The sequence below is a fragment of the Leucoraja erinacea genome, chromosome 1 (genome assembly GCF_028641065.1).
Source record: "Leucoraja erinacea ecotype New England chromosome 1, Leri_hhj_1, whole genome shotgun sequence".
Taxonomy (NCBI): domain Eukaryota; kingdom Metazoa; phylum Chordata; class Chondrichthyes; order Rajiformes; family Rajidae; genus Leucoraja; species Leucoraja erinaceus.
Genome location: NC_073377.1, coordinates 162,069,403 through 162,088,509, shown reverse-complemented (window position 1 = coordinate 162,088,509; position 19,107 = coordinate 162,069,403). Strand labels below are relative to the sequence as shown.

Below are 19,107 nucleotides of genomic sequence, written 5' to 3'. Positions count from 1 at the left end.
AGGTTTCTGTTCAGGTTTCCTAAGTGGGTCAGCGGCATTAGTCAGCGGATAGTGTATGCTATAGAACAGACCGTGCCTTGGGTGAACTTAGTGGGTGAGGCTTATGAAAAAAAAAGCTTAGATACGTAGAGTTGGAGAGCAGGTTAAATAGAGAGGATAGAGAGCAATAGTGCTTAAGAAGGAACTGCAGATGCTGGAGAATCGAAGGTACTAGTGCGTCTGATTGAGGTGGGATGTCGAGGTTTCATAACGCGACCGACCACATCGCTATTTGGAGAGCTTGGAATTCGCAGACAGAGTTTGCGTCAGGCCATGAAGAAGATATCAGAGGCAGCAGAGCAAGGCTGTTGGTGAACTTTTTTTTTTGGAGAAGAAATAGTCAGTTGGGGGCAGAAAGGAGATGTTTAACGTGCGGTATGTGTACTGTATTTCCTTGCAAGTGTTTTCTGTGCAAATGAATCCTGGTTTTATGTAAGGTTGATACTTATGGTGTTACGAGTTTAACGATGTGTTAGAATAAGTGGAAGACAGGTTGCAAATGTTTAGCATTTGTTATAGTGAATTAAAAGTCTGTAGTTCCCTTTATTTAGTAGATACTGGTAGCAAAGGTGGTGGGAGCAGGTATTTGGGGGAGGGGGGGTTGTGCTGGGATGCCAGAACTACTGGTGAGCCATCCCAAGATGTCATGGGGTGAACAAAACACCAGTGAAGGGAGGTGCCCACTTGATAACCCCAATGATATACTTACATCTACATGATTTTTTTAACGTGCTTGTTAACATGTAGGCAGCTAATTATTGTATGTAGAGTTAGTTATTGTCCTTAGCATAAGTTTGTATAATCAGTTTAGATAGTACTTTGGCTTTGGGCTTGGGTTTTCTTGATTGAGCGCTTATCCTGGCGTTATAGCACAAGTACTTTATGTTTGAATTGTAATTGAACAATTTCATGTTAAAAATGCAGCCTTTGTGAATTGAGCAGCATCGATTGCAGAAATGCTTCCCATATTACTTTGCTTTATTGTTCTCTCTCTTTCCCAGGCAAGGTGTCAATAACCCATCGGTGATGCAGCGGAGAATGACGGTGCTCAGGGAGAAAGGAAGGAGACAGGCTGTCCGCGGACCAACGTTCATGTTCAATGACAGAGGAACAAGTTTAACGCCAGAAGAGGAACGATTTTTGGATGCAGCTGAATATGGGAACATACCTGTTGTCCGGAGAATGCTGGAGGAGGACAAGTCGCTCAATGTCAATTGTGTTGATTACATGGGTCAAAATGCCCTCCAACTCGCAGTTGGAAATGAACATTTGGAAGTAACAGAGCTTCTTCTGAAGAGGGATAACTTGGCTCGCATCGGAGATGCATTGTTACTTGCTATCAGTAAGGGTTACATACGAATAGTGGAAGCAATTTTGAATCACTCTGGATTTGAGCCCAGTAACCGTCTGACCCTTAGCCCATGTGAACAAGAATTGCAGGATGATGATTTTTATGCCTACGATGAAGACGGCACCAGATTTTCCCCAGACATCACCCCAATCATACTGGCCGCTCACTGCCAGAAATATGAAGTGGTGCACATGTTGCTCATGAAGGGGGCACGGATTGAGAAACCCCATGATTATTTCTGTAAATGTAATGATTGTGTGGAGAAGCAAAAGCATGATGCGTTTAACCACTCCAGATCCCGGATCAATGCATATAAAGGATTAGCAAGCCCTGCCTATCTGTCCTTGTCCAGTGAGGATCCAGTACATACTGCACTGGAGCTGAGTAATGAACTGGCCAAGTTGGCAAACATTGAAAAAGAATTTAAGGTAAGCCTTATGAGGTCTTAAGTATATATGTAAACGGGCATATTTTACCTCAATTGTATAAAATCTGCAATGATTAAATACGTGAATAGAAACATTGAGATATTTAACCCTTTTGACTGCCAAAAGATCTTGAGAAAATGAGTTCCCCTGGAACAGTTTTTCTCATCCATCATCTCATGCATTGGGATACTATAGTGAACAGTATGCTGCCATTGCCTGCTCAATGCAAAGTATTTTGTACGTGAGTCAATATGAAATTTGTTGCATAATTCAGTTATGTCCTGATCTAAACAGTGCCTCATGAAAAACTGCCCAGTGCAGGAAGTCCTTTAACACCTTCATAACCTTGTATCACCTGTTTTCCAGGGTCAATCTACATTTAAAAAGTGACCACATCATTATTAGACAGCTTGAGAATTTTAAGAATATACTAGACCAAGTTGGGTCTGCTCCCACAACGCAGCCGTTCCCTACCCGTAGCCCCCCCACGGGAGACGTGGTCCTCCAACTCAAGCGGCTCAGGAATCAGCAGTGCGGCTGTTTTTAAATGGCGTCTTTGAGGCGAGATGCGGGCGCCAGCAGCCGTTATGGTCGCTGGCCAGCAGGAGGCGACAAAATGAGTGAGGGGGGGGGGCTGGAGCTGTTTCTGTGACTGAGAAGCCAGTGTTTTTTGAAATATTGGGAGGGGGAGAAGGATTTGATTAAAAAATGTGTACATAAACACGACGAAAATTAATGAGGAGTTGATACTTGGAATGAAAAGTGAAATCTTTACCGAAATGGGAAAAAAAAACTCGGCATTTCTGGGTCTGGTGTTGGCGTAGCAACGAATCAAAGGCTGGCAGCCACAAGTCAGAAACACACACAGCCAGACTCACACAGAGTTTTAAATATAGATAGATGTAGGGGGGTTGCCTATACTAAACTAGGAGAAATGATTTGAAATCTGCCCTTTTTGGATTATATTGCAAGATTCCAGGTAATAAACCACACTTTAGCAAATCTGTTTAACACCCCAAGAATAAAGGGGGGGTCATTTAAGACTGAGGTGAGAAAAAAACGTTTTCACCCAGAGAGTTGTGAATTTACGGAATTCACTGCCACAAAGGGCAGTGGAGGCCAAGTCACTGGATGGATTTAAGGGAGAGTTAGATAGTGCTCTAGGGGCTAGTGGAGTCGAGGGATATGGGGAGAAGGCAGGCACAGGTTATTATAACCATATAACCATATAACAATTACAGCACGGAAACAGGCCATCTCGACCCTTCTAGTCCGTGCCGAACACATAATCTCCCCTAGTCCCATATACATGCGCTCAGACCAAAACCCTCCATTCCCTTCCCATCCATATAACTATCCAATTTATTTTTAAATGATAAAAACGAACCTGCCTCCACCACCTTCACTGGAAGCTCATTCCACACAGCTACCACTCTCTGAGTAAAGAAGTTCCCCCTCATGTTACCCCTAAACTTCAGTCCCTTAATTCTCATGTCATGTCCCCTGTTTGAATCTTCCTACTCTCAGTGGGAAAAGCTTTTCCACGTCAACTCTGTCTATCCCTCTCATCATTTTAAAAACCTCTTTCAAGTCCCCCCTTAACCTTCTGCGCTCCAAAGAATAAAGCCCTAACTTGTTCAACCTTTCTCTGTAACTTTTATTGATAGGGGACGATCAGCCATGATCACAATGAATGGCTGTGCTGGCTCGAAGGGCTGAATGGCCTCCTCCTGCACCTATTTTCTATGTTTCTATAGTTACCGTAACCTCGGACAACGATGTTCTATATTAAGGAGACACAAGGAACTGCAGATACTGATATCGAGCAAAATGCAAAATGTTGGATTATCTCAGTGTGTCATGGAGCTACTGAAGAGGGAATGGACAGATGATGATTCAGGGTGCAACTCTTCAGACTGATTGTGGTGGAGGAGAATGTTGGAAAATAGAGGTGTGGCCAGGACAAAAGCTGGCATTTGATAGGTGGATGCTGAGAGTAGTTTGATTGGCAGGTGGATGGAGTAAGTGACAAAGGCTTGAGGTGAAAAGGAGACAAAAGAGCTTTTTTGTAGAGATGACGAGATGTAAAGCCAGATGGAGAGATATAGGTGGAAGGGGACAAAGGAATAAATGATGGGAATGGGAGATGAGTGTATGAAAGAGGGGAAAGGAGCAAGGTGACAAGGGATGGAGGGGGGGGGGGGGGGGGGGGGGGGATGGGGGGAGAAATGGATGCACTCTGGGATGGTATGGGGTGAGAAGACAGGAAAGAGAAATGAGGTGGGGGAATTTTACTTGAAATTGGAGAATTCAATGTTCATGCTGTTGGGTTGTAGGCTACCCAATATGAGGAGCTGTTCCTCCAGTTTGCATGTGGCCACATTCTGGCAATGGAGGAGGCCATGGACTGAAAGGGAAATGGGAGGGGTAGTTAAAATGGAGACGCAGCAGGCCTTGGCAGACAGAACACAAGTGTTCGGTCAAACGATCGGCAAGCCTATACTTGGTCTTGCTGATGTAAAGGAGGCTACATTGGGCCATCCTGCTTCCTACTCTATCCCATTCTCCCACATTCCCTGTTTTCATTGCTTCTATTCTGATTATCGCACTTACATCATCAACACTTCTGAGATGTCTTTATTGCTGCTTCCTACTTCCTGCCATCAACTGATGCATCATCCCCTCCCTTTCAGCTTTTTACAGGGATTGTTCCCTTCATGATTCATTGATCTACCTTTCCATCTCCACTAACATCCCCCTTTTCAATTCCCAACAAATGCCAAGAATGCAACATCAATGCTATTATCTCTCCTCTTTCCATCATCTTGGAACCAAAACACTCCTTCAAGTGGAAGCCACGATTCATTTCCATTTCTTCCAATTTAGTGAGAGCATTCAGTGCTCAGGATGTGGACTCTATGTTGTAGAAGCCAATTACAGCTTCACACCTTGCAGAATATTCCCATTCATTCCCTGAATTTCCAGTTGCTCATGTCTTTAATTCTTCAACCTCCTCCAACTCTGACCTCTCTATCTTTCGCCTCTTGTTCTGTTCTAGCAGAGCTCGATGAAAGCACAAGGGACTAAACATCAGTAACGTTTTATGTGACCTCTTACCGAAAGTCTTTTAGGGTTCATTAACCATTATGGAGCTCAAGAAGATGCACCATTCTCAAAGTACGCTAATATATTTCCCGAATAACATTTTCTATTATCACAAAAACAATGGATGATTTATTAAATCTCCTCCATCTATTTCCATAATAACAGTTTCCAGCATTTCCCAGTGACGAGCATTAAGCTGATTGGCATCGTTTTTCTGCCTCCTGTCTTCTTTCTTGTTTGAAAGGGAGTGTTACATTTGTGATTTTCTGATCAGTTGGGTCTTCAATTTGCCTGGAAGAATACAGTCCATATCTAGGGGACTTGTCAGCCTTCAGTCCCAGTAGGTCATGGGCACTTTGTTATTATTATGCAATTATTATTTTAACTTCTTCCCCCCCCTTTTCCCCTCTGATTTTCTACTAACATTGAAATGCTTTTGATGTATTCTACCATGGAAATGGATGCAAAATATGTTGAAATTAGTTATTTTTCCATCACATACCTTTCCCATCACACATATACAAATTAAAAGGACTGAAATGGACGATTTTCACTGGAAAAGGAGTGACATAAAGTATGATGTACTGTAAATTTCACATTTACACACACAAACACATAGAAACACAAACACACACGCATCAGTTTCCAATATATTTATGGTATAAAGGTCTAGACAGCATGTATTATTCACCTCATAGGCAAAGGTTTAAGAGGAAATGGGGACAATACTATCTCACATCTACAGTGGCTTGCAAAAGTATTCATACCACTTGAACTTTTCCACATTTTGTCACGTTACAACCACAAACGTAAATGTATTTTATTGGGATTTTATGTGATATACCAACACAAAGTGGTGCATAATTATGAAGTGGAAGGAAAATGATACATGGCTTTCAAATTTTTTTACAAAAAAAAAAATGAAAAGTGTGGCGTGCAAAAGTATTCAGCCCCCTTTACTCTGATACCCCTAAATAAAATCCAGTGCAACCAATTGCCTTCAGAAGTCACCTAATTAGTAAATAGAGTCCAGTTGTGTGTAATCTAATCTCAGTATAAATACAGCTGTTCTGTGAAGGCCTCAGAGGTTTGTTAGAGAACATCAGTGAACAAACAGCATCATGAAGCCCAAGGAACACACCAGACAGGTCAGGGATAAAGTTGTGGAGAAGTTTAAAGCAGGGTTAGGTTATAAAAGAATATCCCAAGCTTTGAACATCTCACAGAGCACAGTTCAATCCATCATCCGAAAATGGAAAGAGTATGGCACAACTGCAAACCTACCAAGACATGGCCGTCCACCTAAACTGACAGGCTGGGCAAGGAGAGCATTGATCAGAGAAGCAGCCAAGAGGCCCATGGTAACTCTGGAGGAGCTGCAGAGATCCACAGCTCAGGTGGGAGAATCTGTCCACAGGACAACTATTAGCCGTGCACTTCACAAATCGGGCATTTATGGAAGAGTGGCAAGAAGAAAGCCATTGTTGAAAAAAAGCCATAAGAAGTCCCGTTTGCAGTTTGCCACAATTGTGGTTGTAACGTGACTAAATGTGGAAAAGTTCAAGGGGTATGAATACTTTTGCAGGCCACTGTATATATGTGTGTGTGTGCATATATTACTAAAATTCTCATCTTGTTTGTTTGTATGCATGTTCCTGAAACTACACCAAAACGGTACACGACAGCACTACAATTTTAGACCCACCTTACTCACCATTGTCCGGCAGTGTACATTAGTCAAGATTCCTTCAGATTGATGTTATATTTTAGAAGTTATTGACATTTAAAACTTAAATAACTTAAAACTGTGCCCCCACTTGCCAGCCACACCTGCGCAGTTGGGGGAGGCCCGTCAGCCCCAAGCATGGTGCAGTGGGCCCGCGCAGTAGGGCCCTTTGCCGATTTTCAGATCTCCATTTTCTTTCCTTTCGCCTCTACTTGCCTGGCCTCACAACAGGGACCCAACGGCTCCACGGATAAGTTTTGTTCCATTTTACAAACACCACCACGGGTCCTCTCTTCACTTTATTAACTTTAAGTTAATTTCTGCCGTCAATGCCACAACCTTGAATGCGGCAGTCGTGCCTGCGCAGTGCAGGTCCGTCAGCCGCACATGCGCAGTTTGGTGAAATATTGCGTTGGGGAAACGGGACCCAACGGGTCCGCACGTGGTCTGGTTCTTTTCAAAAGTATTTAAATTTATTCTGTTCAATATTCAGAGATTAAATCTCACTCCCAAAATACCATCAGTTTAAGCCGAACCTTGAATATTGCATTAAAAGGAGATCGCTAAGGAGAATCATAGTTCCTAAAACATCTGTCTATCAAAACTGAAACCATCAATCACCAGTGATTGAAAATGGATGAAAAGAAATCTGAAATAAAATCAAAACATAAAGCTGCAGATATAAAGCATAGCTGCCTGTGTGGAAGTGCGTTGATCGCCGTTTTTTTTTTTTTTTAGCCTGATAACCTGTAATCTGAGAATTGTAATCTGTAATTGCTGTACATTAAAATATCACCTCACAATATATTACAAAAAATATAGAAAATAAGCAGATGGTCACATCCATACATTAATATGCCTAAAAAGGTATAAATATCCAATTTTTTTTAAATGAAACTTCAAACCGAAAGTTGAAAATGGTTCTTAAATCTTATGTAAAATAAAGAATTGGGAAGAGAGTTCAACAGAAAGCTGATGTGCAGCTGTTTTCTCCACTGTTCAAGGTAAATTTCATTCTGATAATGTATAGAAATAGAGAAGTAGTACTGAATCCACATAAAATCTTTGCACCAGTGGACCAAGTATAGTTTGGAATCCGTATTGAAGGAAGTATGTAAGTAGAAGATGAACAACTGCAAAATGAAATACACAGTTCCTCTAAAGAAGGATCTCGACACGAAACGTCACCCATTCCTTCTCTCCAGAGATACTGCCTGTCCCGCTGAGTTACTCTAGCTTTTTGTGTCTATCCTCTAACTCATGCAGCCTGTTGTGAGAAAGGCAAATCCAGAGCAAGACCTAAGAATCTCAGATTGTTTTTAGATGAGCAGAAGAGACCACTAGGTGATTAAAGTTTATTTCAAATTATGAAAGGTTAGAGTGAAGTTGGCAGAAACAAATCATTTCTCGTGGTTTAACTGTCTGTCAGATTCACAATTAAATGAAAAGGGTGTAGGAAAAACAGCAAATCAAATATTTTTACACAGTAATTTATTTTATGGTAATTCTAGTGAGGCTACAGAATGAACTAGTGGGGTGAGTTTCTGATAAAGCAATTTGAAGAATTGATTTAACCCTTAAGAAAGGGTGTAGGTACATTGATAATTAAAACAAGTAACCTTTAGATTATACTAGGGACTGCAGATGCTGGTTACAAAAAAAGACACGGAGTGCTGGAGTAACTCAATGAGTCGGGCAAATATGCTGCCTGACCTGCTGATTCTAGCACTTTGTGACAAATTTAGACAACACAACTTAAATGTGATGTACTTCAAAATTTAGTAGAGGTAGGTTTGGATCTTATGCTAAATTTATTTGCCTTTGTTAGGACTTTAAAATGTGTAAACAAATATATACTGTTGTTATCAATCTCAGCACCATAGAAACATAGATCATGGCTGATCATCTAAAATCAGTGTTCAAGAAGGAACTGCAGATGCTGGAAGATCGAAGGTACACAGAAATGCTGGAGAAACTCAGCGGCTGCACCCGCTGAGTATCTAAAATCAGTGCCCTGTTCCTGCTTTTTCCCCATATCCCTTCATTCCTTGTTTAAGAAGGAACTGCAGGTGCTGGAAAATTGAAGATAGACAAATGTGCTGGAGAAACTCAGCAGGTGCAGCAGCATCTATGGAGCGAAGGAAATAGGCAACGTTTTCTTCTTTATGAAACGTTGCCTATTTCCTTCGCTCCATAGATGCTGCTGCACCCGCTGAGTTTCTCCAGCACTTTTGTCTACCTTCCCTTGATTCCTTTAGCCCTAAGAGCTAAATCTAACTCTCTCTTGAAAACGTCCAGTGAATTGGCCTCTACTGCCTTCTGTGGAAGAGAATTCCACAGATTGACAACTCTCTAGGTGAAGAAGATTTTCCTCATCTCAATCCTAAATGGCCTACCCCTTATCCTTAAGCTGTGACTCCTGGTTCTGGACTCCCCCACCATTGGGAACATGTTTCCTGCATCTAGCCTGCCCAATCCTTTAAGAATGTTATATGTTTCTATAAGATTCCCTCTCATCCTTCTAAATTCCTGTGAATACAAGCCCAGTCAGCTCATTCTTTTATCATATGCTATCCCGGGAATTAACCTGGTAAACCTACGCTGCACTCCCTCAATAGCAATAATGTCCTTCCTCAAATTATGAATTGCACACAACACTCCAGGTGCGGTCTCACCAGGGACCCTGTACAACTGCAGTTGGACCTCCTTACTCCTAAACTCAAATCCTCTCACAATGAAGGCCAACATGCCATTAGCTTTCGTCACTGCCTGCTGTACCTGCATGCTTACTTTCAGTGACTGATGTACAAGCACCATCATCATCGGCGGTCACTCGAAAAGAGTATGACTGTCCTCTCCTCTCCATAGGGTCGTCTACGTGTGGGTCTGCAGATGTCTGTAGAGGCCCATCCGCGATCCACACACCTTGGTGCAACGTGGTCACTGGCGGTGGTTGGTACTCATCGAGCCCCCTTCTCTCTCTCCTTTCGGTCCTGTTGCTTTGTCTCTGCAACACGGCGTAGTTCCATTTTGTGACGTGCAGCTCCTTCCTGCACGGATTTTCTCCAGGAGCGCCTGTCCAGTGCAATGTGCACCCAGTTGCTCGATGTGATGTGGAATTACTTCAGACTGTTCTTGATGTTGTCCTTGAAGCGTTTCTTTGGCCCGCCGGGGGCTCGTCGACCTTCCTTCAATTGAGGGTACAGGATCTGTTTAGGGAGACGTGTGTTGGACATGTGGACGACATGGCCAGTCCATCGAAGTTGGTGCTGCATTATTGTGGTGGTGATGCTGGTCATGTTGGCTTCCTCCAAAACGCTGATGTTGGTGCGTTTGTCCTCCCAGCTGATCCTCAGAATCTTTCGTAAGGATCTTTGATGGTATTGTTCCAGGGCTCTCAGGTGCCTGCTGTAGGTGGTCCATGACTCGGCTCCATACAACAGGGTGGAGAGGACAACGGCTCTGTAGACCAGCAGTTTTGTTTGAGCCTTTAGGTCTTGGTCTTCAAAGACTCTTTTCCTGAGTCTGGCGTAGGCTCCGCTTGCACAACTCAGGCGATGGTTGACCTCAGAGTCGATGTCAGCTTTTGAGGAAAGAATGCTGCCAAGGTAGGGGAAGTGGTCAACGTTCTCAAGTGTGGTGTCGTCCACTTTTATAGTGGGCTGGGTAGACGGCTGGTTGGGTGGAGGTTGATGTAGGACCTGGGTCTTCTTGATATTTAAGGCTAGGCCCATGGCTCTGTATGCCTTGGCAAAGGCATTCAGGGTGCCCTGGAGGTCTTCTGCAGAGTGTGCTGCAATGGCGCAGTCGTCCGTCTACTGAAGCTCCATGATGGCGGTGTTACTGACTTTGCTCTTGGCCTTCAACCTATTAAGGTTGAAGAGCCCACCGTCAGTTCTGTAGAGGATTGGGATCCCATGTGGCAGCTCTTCACCAATGAGGTGAAGTATGGCAGCAATGAAGATGACAAACAGGGTGGGTGCGATGATGCATCCCTGTTTGACCCTCGTTTCACAGTGAAGGGCTCGGTCTCAGAGCCACAGTTGCTGAGCACTGTGACCAACATGCCATCATGTAGAAGCCTCAATGTTCTGATGTACTTGTCCTGACAACTGTACCTTGATAGTATGCTCCAAAGAGCCTGGCGGTCTACCGAGTCAACAGCCTTTATCAGGTCAATGAAGGCCATGTACAAAGGCTGCCTTTGTTCACAGCATTTTTTCTGGAGTTGGCGTGCTGTGAATATCATGTCTGCTGTACCTCTGGATGGACGGAAGCCACACTGTAATTCTGGGAGTACCTCCTCACACAGTGGTAGAAGTCGGATTGAGAGGACACGAGCAAGGACTTTGCCTGTTGTTGACAGGAACAAGATGCCCCTGGAGTTTCCACATTCAGCTTTGTCCCCCTTCATAAAAATGGTCACTATCAGAGCATCCCTGAGTTCTGAGGGAAGTTCTTCTTTTTCCCAGACCTTGAGGAGTAGCGCGTGGATGTGGTACAGGAACTGCGGTCCACCTTCCTATAAGATCTCAGCTGGGATCCCATGTGGACCGGTGGCCTTGATGTTCTTAAGGCTCTTGATGGCACCTTGAACCTCATCCATGTCTTCTCTGGGGGATGCGGTGGGTAATGTCTGGTTCAGTTGTGCTGTCACGGTTGCCCCTCCCCTTTTCCTAATCTGACACGTCTGAAAAAGGCTCTCGACCCAAAACATCACCCATTCCTTCTCTCCAGTAATGCTGCCTGTCTCGCTGAGTTACTCCAGCTTTTTGTGTCTATCTTCGGTTTAAACCAGCATCTGCATTTCCTTCTTACATCATTCAGATAATAATCTGCCTTCCTGTTCCTGCCACCAAAGTGGATAAACTCACATTTATCCACATTATACTGCATCTGACCACTCATCCAACCTATCCAAGTCAGCCTGCAGCCTCATAGCATCCTCATCGCAGTTCACACTGCCACCCATCTTTGTGTCATTTGCTTGGAGATGGCACATTTAATTCCCTCGTCTAAATCGCTAATATGTATTGTATGCAACTGGGGTCCCAGCACCGAGCCTTGCGGCACCCCCACTAGTCACTGCCTGCCATTCTGAAAAGGACGCATTAATTCCTACCCTTTGCTTCCTGTCTGCCAACCAGTTCTCTATCCATGCCAATGCCCTACCCCCAAACCAGGTGCTCTAATTTTGTACACTAATCTCTTTGTGGGATCTTGTCAAAGGCTTTTTGAAAGTCCAGATACACCACATCCACTGACTCTCTCTTATCCATTCTACTTGTTACATCCTCAAAATATTCCAGAAGATTAGTCAAGCACGATTTCCCCTTCAGAAATCCATACTGACTTTGACCGATCCTGTACTGCTATCCAAATGCACTGCTATAACATCTTTAATAATGGACTTGAGCATCTTCCCCACTACCGATGTAAGGCTAACTGGTCTATAATTCCCCGTTTTCTCTCTCCCTCCTTTCTTAAAAAGTGGAGTTACATTGGCTACCCTCCAGGCCACAGGAACTGATCCAGAGTCGAGAGAACATTGGAAAATGATCACGATTTCTAGGGTCACCTCCTTGAGTACTCTGAGATGCAGACCAGAAAGCCCTGGGGATTTATCTGCCGTCAGTCCCAACAGTTTTCCTAACACCATTTCCTGACTAATGTGGATTCCCTTCAGTTTCTCCCTCCCACTAGATCCCCAGTCCCCTAGTATTTCTGGGAGATTGGGTCTTCTTTAGTGAAGACAGAACCAAAATACTCATTTAACTGTTCTGCCATTTCCTTCTTTCCCATTATAAATTACACTCTGTCTCTGATTATAAGGGATCTACATTTGTCTTCACTAATCTTTTCTTTTTTACATATCTAAAAAAGCTTTTACAGTCAGTATTTATATTCCCCGCAAGCTTTCTTTCATGCTCTTTTCCTTCGCCCCTCTTAATTAACCCCTTTGTCCTCCTCTGTTGAGTTCTAAATTTCTCCCTGCTTGGCTGCTTCCCCTGGCCAATTTATATGCCTCTTCCTATCCTTTATTTCCCTCGTAAGCCACGGTTGATCAGCCTTCCCCATTTTATTTTGTTCACATCAACAATAGATAACCTTATGATAGATTACTGAGGTCTTATTGAACCAAATTATGCTAACTTTAAAATTGAATGCCTTTAAAATGTCATTGCAGGAAATATTTTTAATGCCCCAAAGGTGCGCAATTGTGTACAGGATTGATCACAATTAGCAGTTGGTAGATTGCATTTGCTCGAACAACGCTGGTGTTATGTCAGTCAGCACATTTGGTACCTGTGTAGGTTGCTAACACACCATTACAGCCAAGAAAATGAGGTCCGCACAGCAGGAAGGAACCATTACTCTGCTATTTAAAGACTTTAGTGACTATTTGCAGGTTTGCCGGAGGCCAAGTTGATGGAAAGCTCTTCGCTGACCTTCCATCCAAATCTTCCTTTTCGTTTTCTCCATTCACCGGTTCAATCTTCCTACCCATGAGCTGCCGCTGGCTATGAAAACAGGGAAAGAAAGTAATTAAATGAGATTTTGCAAATACACTTGGCAAGACTTCTTCATTAGTCATTTTCCTGGGCTTCCAAGCCACTCCGACCCAATGCAACCACCCACCTGCGTTTTCTACCCCAACCCCCTTCCATATTTCAAGGCCTGTGGTAATGTTCCAGAAATGAATAGGCAACCAATTAAAAGAAACGTAAATCAAAGAAAATTGGTGTAGGACAGGAATCTGTTTAAATAATTTATATTGTAACAATTAGTTGTTAATTAGCCATATAATCATATAACAATGACAGCACGGAAACAGGCCAACTCGGCCCTTCTAGTCCGTGCCGAACACTTATTCTCCCCTAGCCCCATCTACCTGCACTCAGACCATAACCCTCCATTCCTTTCCCGTCCATATACCTATCCAATTTATTTTTAAATTATAAAATCGAACCTGCCTTCACCACCTCCACTTGTAGCTCATTCCATGCAGCTACCACTCTCTGATAAAGAAGTTCCCCCTCATGTTACCCCTAAACTTCTGTCCCTTAATTCTCAAGTCATGTCCTCTTGTTTGAATCTTCCCTACTCTCAATGGGAAAAGCTTATCCACGTCAACTCTGTCTATCCCTCTCATCATTTTAAAGACCTCTATCAAGCCCCCCCCCCCCTTTGCTTATCAAAAATCAAATTGGTGTAGTTGGCTAATAGTTTGAAACTGATTGCCATTCAGATGTTTTATTCGCACCCTGTGCCTATTTCGTGGAGGATCAGTGATGGTTTTGGTCCTGGATCCATCATCGAAAATTTCAATAGTGCTTCAGTGAAGGAAAGGAAAGTATCCAAGAATGAGCCATGTCTATGAAGTTGGGGGAAAGCTGGTAGGAGGCCCTTCTGGGTTCTGTAGATTACAATGGAGATCGTAATCAGTGTATCAGAATGAGTGGTGGAAACGACTGGGGAGACAGAACGAGAGGCATGGGCACTGATCAAAGCTTTGGGGCTAGCGCAGGTGTGATTGGAGATTGAGAACACACCCATGGGGGGGGGGGGGCAGGGGGGGGGGGGGGGCGGAAAGATGGAATTTAAGTATGGAACTTGTCTTAGTGAGGTTTCATTTCAGTACCTCACAAATAAAACTCACTTGTCTTGGGAGTGGTCGGTGATAGTCCCCACAGAACAAAGTTGACTAATTTCACCAACAGTGCTTCAAAAGGAACATTGCAGAGGAAGTAACATCATTTTAACATATCTGATGCTGGGAAAAGAGCAATTGAATTTCTGAGTGATGCAAAAATTCCCAGAAATGATTGGAGTCAACTATCGATCCTTCCAAGTGCTTTTTAAATTATGTGATTCTGAAATAGTGTTATGTGATCGAATTTCCAAATGGTTCACTTTTGCAGCCTATGTAGAGGTCAATATTTGGTTGACGTTCCTTCCTGTTTAATTGAATCAAAGTGACAAAGTTAACAGGGCAAATGAGTATATAAAACCGCAGCCTGGCAACTCAGCATGGCAGATTTCTGGCACTCTTTATTCCTTGAGGTGTGATTTACTTTCCCCACAAATACAGACAAATGCAGATCAGCCGCTCTGATTTATCTATTAATGGCCTGAGATTGAAGCCAACCTTTAAAAAGCAGCGTTCCAATTTTAATCTAATTGCAGATTTTCTCTTTCAGTTTTTCTTGGTGATACTTAACGTTTGATGTCATCACGATATTTTAAATTTATTTTCTTGCTGTTCTGCCAGTATGTTATGGTAATCATGTTCTTAAATCTTCTTGGAAGGATCAAGGAGCCAACTGAATTGAACAACAAAAATAATGATAAAATTAAACCAACGATTAACATTGTCAGCTCACCTGTACCGTGCCATTAGGCTGCCATTGGGATCTTAAAGCCTCTCCATTATTTGTTTTCTAGCTTAAAAACAAGAAAATTGAATTGGCAAAAGGCCCACACAAGGTGACATCATCGGTGAGCGTTAATCTTTTTTTGTAGTTATATTTTTCTCCATTCTCTCTTTTTAGTTTACTCTATGCCATAATACACAATTCGTGCCAAAGGTTATAGAGATGCTATAGTCCCATATTCTTGACTAACCGAATACAAGAAAATAACTTCACTTGTTGCATTGCTGTTCTATATTACTATATGTTTTTGATTATTCTCTTCTTCCTCTCTGGTTTTCCTAAGCACATTACTCTGCTGATCAATATGAAGATTAAATTATCAGCTCCTATCCTTGAACTGGGTAATACATGAAAATAATGTCCATCCTCTTGAATATTTCCTCTTTCCCAGTGAAGTGCTGGGTTCCAAGCCACTAATTTGCTTACCATTCAGAACTCATTAAGATCAGCTTAATGGATTGTTAAGAACAATTAAGAATGTCCTCAGACATATGAAGGTAAATAAATCTCACAAGCCAGGTAAAATATCTCCAAGGACACTGAGAATAAATTGCAGGAGTCTTGGCTGAGATATATGAATGATCATTAGATACAGGTGAGGTATCAGAAGACTGGAGGGTGGCTAACGTTGTGCCTCTATTTCACAAGGCAGCAATGAAAAACTAGGGAACTAAAGACCAGCAAGCCTAACATTTGTGGTGGGAAAGTTAGTGGAGAAGATTCCGAGGGATAAGATCAGAGGCGGACTGGCCAGGGTGTCAGCTTGCCCGATGGCAAGTGGGCCCCTGATGAAGTGATAGCAAGTGATGGCAATTGGGCCCCTGTTAAATGATAGCATTGTAGTTGTGGGTGGGCCCCCTTTGTCTCCTGGCAACCAATATTTTTAGACCCAGTCCGCCACTGGATAAGATCCTCATGCAATTGAATCCTGGAAGAGCAAGTTCACTGGATACAGAATTGGTATCATGATAAGAAGCAGAAGGTAGTGGTGGACTGCGACTAGTTGTGTGCCTCTGGGCCCATTACTGTTTGTCATCTATCGCCACAATTTGGATGAGAATGTACAAGGCATGATTAGTAAGTTTGCAGATGACACTAAAATAGATAGTATTGTGGACAGTGAAGATGGCTATGAAAAATTGCAGTGGGATCTTGGTCAGCTGGCAAGTGGGCCAAGCATTGGCAAATGTAGTTTAATTCAGGTATGAGGTGTTGCATTTTGGGAAGTAAAACCAGGGCAGGACCTTCATAGTGAACAGTAGAGCAGAGAGATGCATGTACTGACTGTACTGTAGATAGGGCTCTTAAAAATAGCGGAGTCAGGGGATATGGGGAGAAGGCAGGAATGGGGTACTGATTGGGGATGATCAGCCAGATCACATTGAATGGCTCGAAGGGCCAAATAGCCTACCCCTGCACCTATTGTCTATTGTCTATTGACTGGCTTCACAGGTGGTTAGGGTAAATAAGGCTTTTGGCATGCTGGCCTTCATCAGTCAGAGAATGGAGTTTAGCAGTTGGGACATAATGTTACCATTGTACAATACATTGGTGAGCCTGTATTTGGAGTATTGTGTCCAATTTTGTTCAACCTCTCCCTATAGCTCAGACCCTCCAACCCTGGCAACATCCTTGTAAATCTTCTCTGTGCCCTTTCCAGCTTGACAACCTCTTTCCTGTGACACAAGTCAAGTCAAGTCAAGTCAAGTTTAATTGTCACATACACATACGAGATGTGCAGTGAGATGAAAAGTGGCAATGCTCGCAGACTTTGTGCAAAAAGACAAACAAACAAACAAACAAACAACCAAACAAACTACAAACAGAATGTAACAGAATCACATATTCTTTTTTCCATGCCCAAAAATGAACACAATACTCTAAATGCAGCCTCACCAACATCTTATACAACTGCAACATGCCCTCCCAACTTCTGATTGTGATTAATGAGGGCCAATGTGCCACACACCTTTTTGACCACCCTATCTACCCGCGACTCCACCTTTGTCATTGTCAGTGAATAATGGTGCAATTTAATGGTCTTGACTTAATTCAAAACATTGAATTGAGAGTTTGCTCTGCAGTACCCATGTTATTAATTATTCAATATTCTGATATTAAAAAGAGTGGTCTGAACAAAAATAGATATCAAGATAATGGAATGGATGAAAAAGAAAATTAAATTTGCATTCACATTAAGTTTGCGGATATTCTGCCTCATAGTCCTAATTATTACTTATCCACAGGATTCCCATTCCTGGAGTGTTGAACATGCAATGAGCTCATGGGATTCAGGTTCTTATACCCAGAAAACGAGATTACAATAGGGTATGTTATGCTATAGCCATTAAAGGCGAGTTTGGAGTGTGGGAGGAAATCGGAACACCTGGAGAAAACCTACACGATCACAGGGAGAACATGCACACTCTGTACAGACAGCACCCATAGTCAGGATCGAACCTGGGCCACTGGTGCTGTAAGACAGCAACTCTACCGCTGCACCACTGTGCCACCCAATGACACCCCAGGCCATTACCTCTATCTACAAGCCACATGACCCTTCTCATGATCAAGCACTACTACCCCGGATCAGTACAGTTCAGTTAATTCTCCAGAACAAAGCAAGAGCTTAGACTAGCAATCCATCCACTACAACAAACGTTCACTCCTTGCACTATTGCCACTCTGATCATCTACAACGTGCAATGCAGTTACTTGCCAAACTGGTCCAACTGAACTTCAGAATCCATTGTTTTTATGCCATATATTCCCTTCCAACTTGTACAACACTGTGATGTGGAAGGATATCTTGATCCCTTCATCATTACTGGATGTAAATCCTGAAACTCCCAACCAAACCACAGCATGGAAGTAGTTTTACCACAAAGACTGTCGGGGTACACGAACATGACTCCACAAGACAGACACTCTCAAGAGCAATTACAGGTGGGCAATAAGATTACCACTTCTACCAAACTCTGATAAATGAATAAATAAATAGATTAGATTCCTTTATTTGTCATTCAGACCTTCTGTCTGAACAAAATGTCGTTGCCTGCAGCCATACATACAATAATAAATAACAAAACACACAATAAACACAAATTAACATCCACCACAGTGAGTTCACCAGGCACCTCCTCACTGTGATGGAGGCAAAAGTCTTAAAGTCACTGTCTCGTCCCTCCTTGTTCTCCCTCTGCGCTGAGGCGATCCAGGCCTCCGATGTGCCCTTTCCACCTTGCCAACATCTTTCCTGCTCCTATGCTCAAATCCTTTTGCTATGAATGCTAACATACCATTCGCTTTCTTCTTTCTTATCTTCTGGTATATTGACCATTTCAGCTTAGATTTTAAAGAAATACTGGAAAAAGAGAGAAATATTTCCCTGGAATGCTAAGTTTTTGTATGAATTGACACGAGCATTTTGTGCTTCCAATTTTGAGGCTTCTTCTCTCTTCACAACTTGTACGGGGATTGTGGCACGGAGGAAATGAAAGAGCGAATTATTATTTTTCAAAAATAAGAGAGAAAATATAACTTTTAAACAAATTTGCTTTTTTGCACTCTGTTGACCGAATGCTCACGTGATTTATAAAACCAATTTCTTCAGCAATACCATTTTATATTGTACTCCCATAGAATGACTACCGCAGGCTATCTATGCAATGCAAAGACTTTGTCGTTGGTGTTCTTGACCTGTGCCGAGACAGTGAGGAGGTTGAAGCTATTTTGAATGGTGATGTTGACGCTGAACAAGATAACGGACACCACTGTCAAAGAGCAGGTTTGACCCGCGTCAAACTCGCCATTAAATATGAAGTCAAAAAGGTACAATTTCCTTTCGTGTCTTACCACTTTAGTTACAATTAGCTCTGATCTTATATCCAAACATTTCAGTTTGTTCCAGATAAAATTGCAATGAGTTTCAATGAGTGACTGCATAGTTTTGACACTCAAGTGGTTAGAATTGACAGAGACTGGTGAAAATCAGGGCTAGGTATCCTTGCCTCCCTGCTGACT

General features: G+C 42.7%; 1 protein-coding gene across 4 annotated transcripts in view; it reads left to right on the top strand.

Annotated features, from left to right (window-relative positions):
• Positions 1-19,107, top strand: part of LOC129704200 (short transient receptor potential channel 3-like) — a 103,428-nt gene that overhangs the window by 24,644 nt on the left and 59,677 nt on the right. For 2 of the 4 annotated variants that reach the window (XM_055647171.1, XM_055647154.1), the window contains exons 2-4: positions 1,041-1,818; positions 15,095-15,148; positions 18,727-18,915. In XM_055647171.1, the coding sequence (XP_055503146.1) occupies positions 1,041-1,818; positions 15,095-15,148; positions 18,727-18,915 (1,021 nt within the window). The remainder of the gene's footprint in view (positions 1-1,040; positions 1,819-15,094; positions 15,149-18,726; positions 18,916-19,107) is intronic. The other 2 variants (XM_055647180.1, XM_055647162.1) reach the window with 1 other exon arrangement.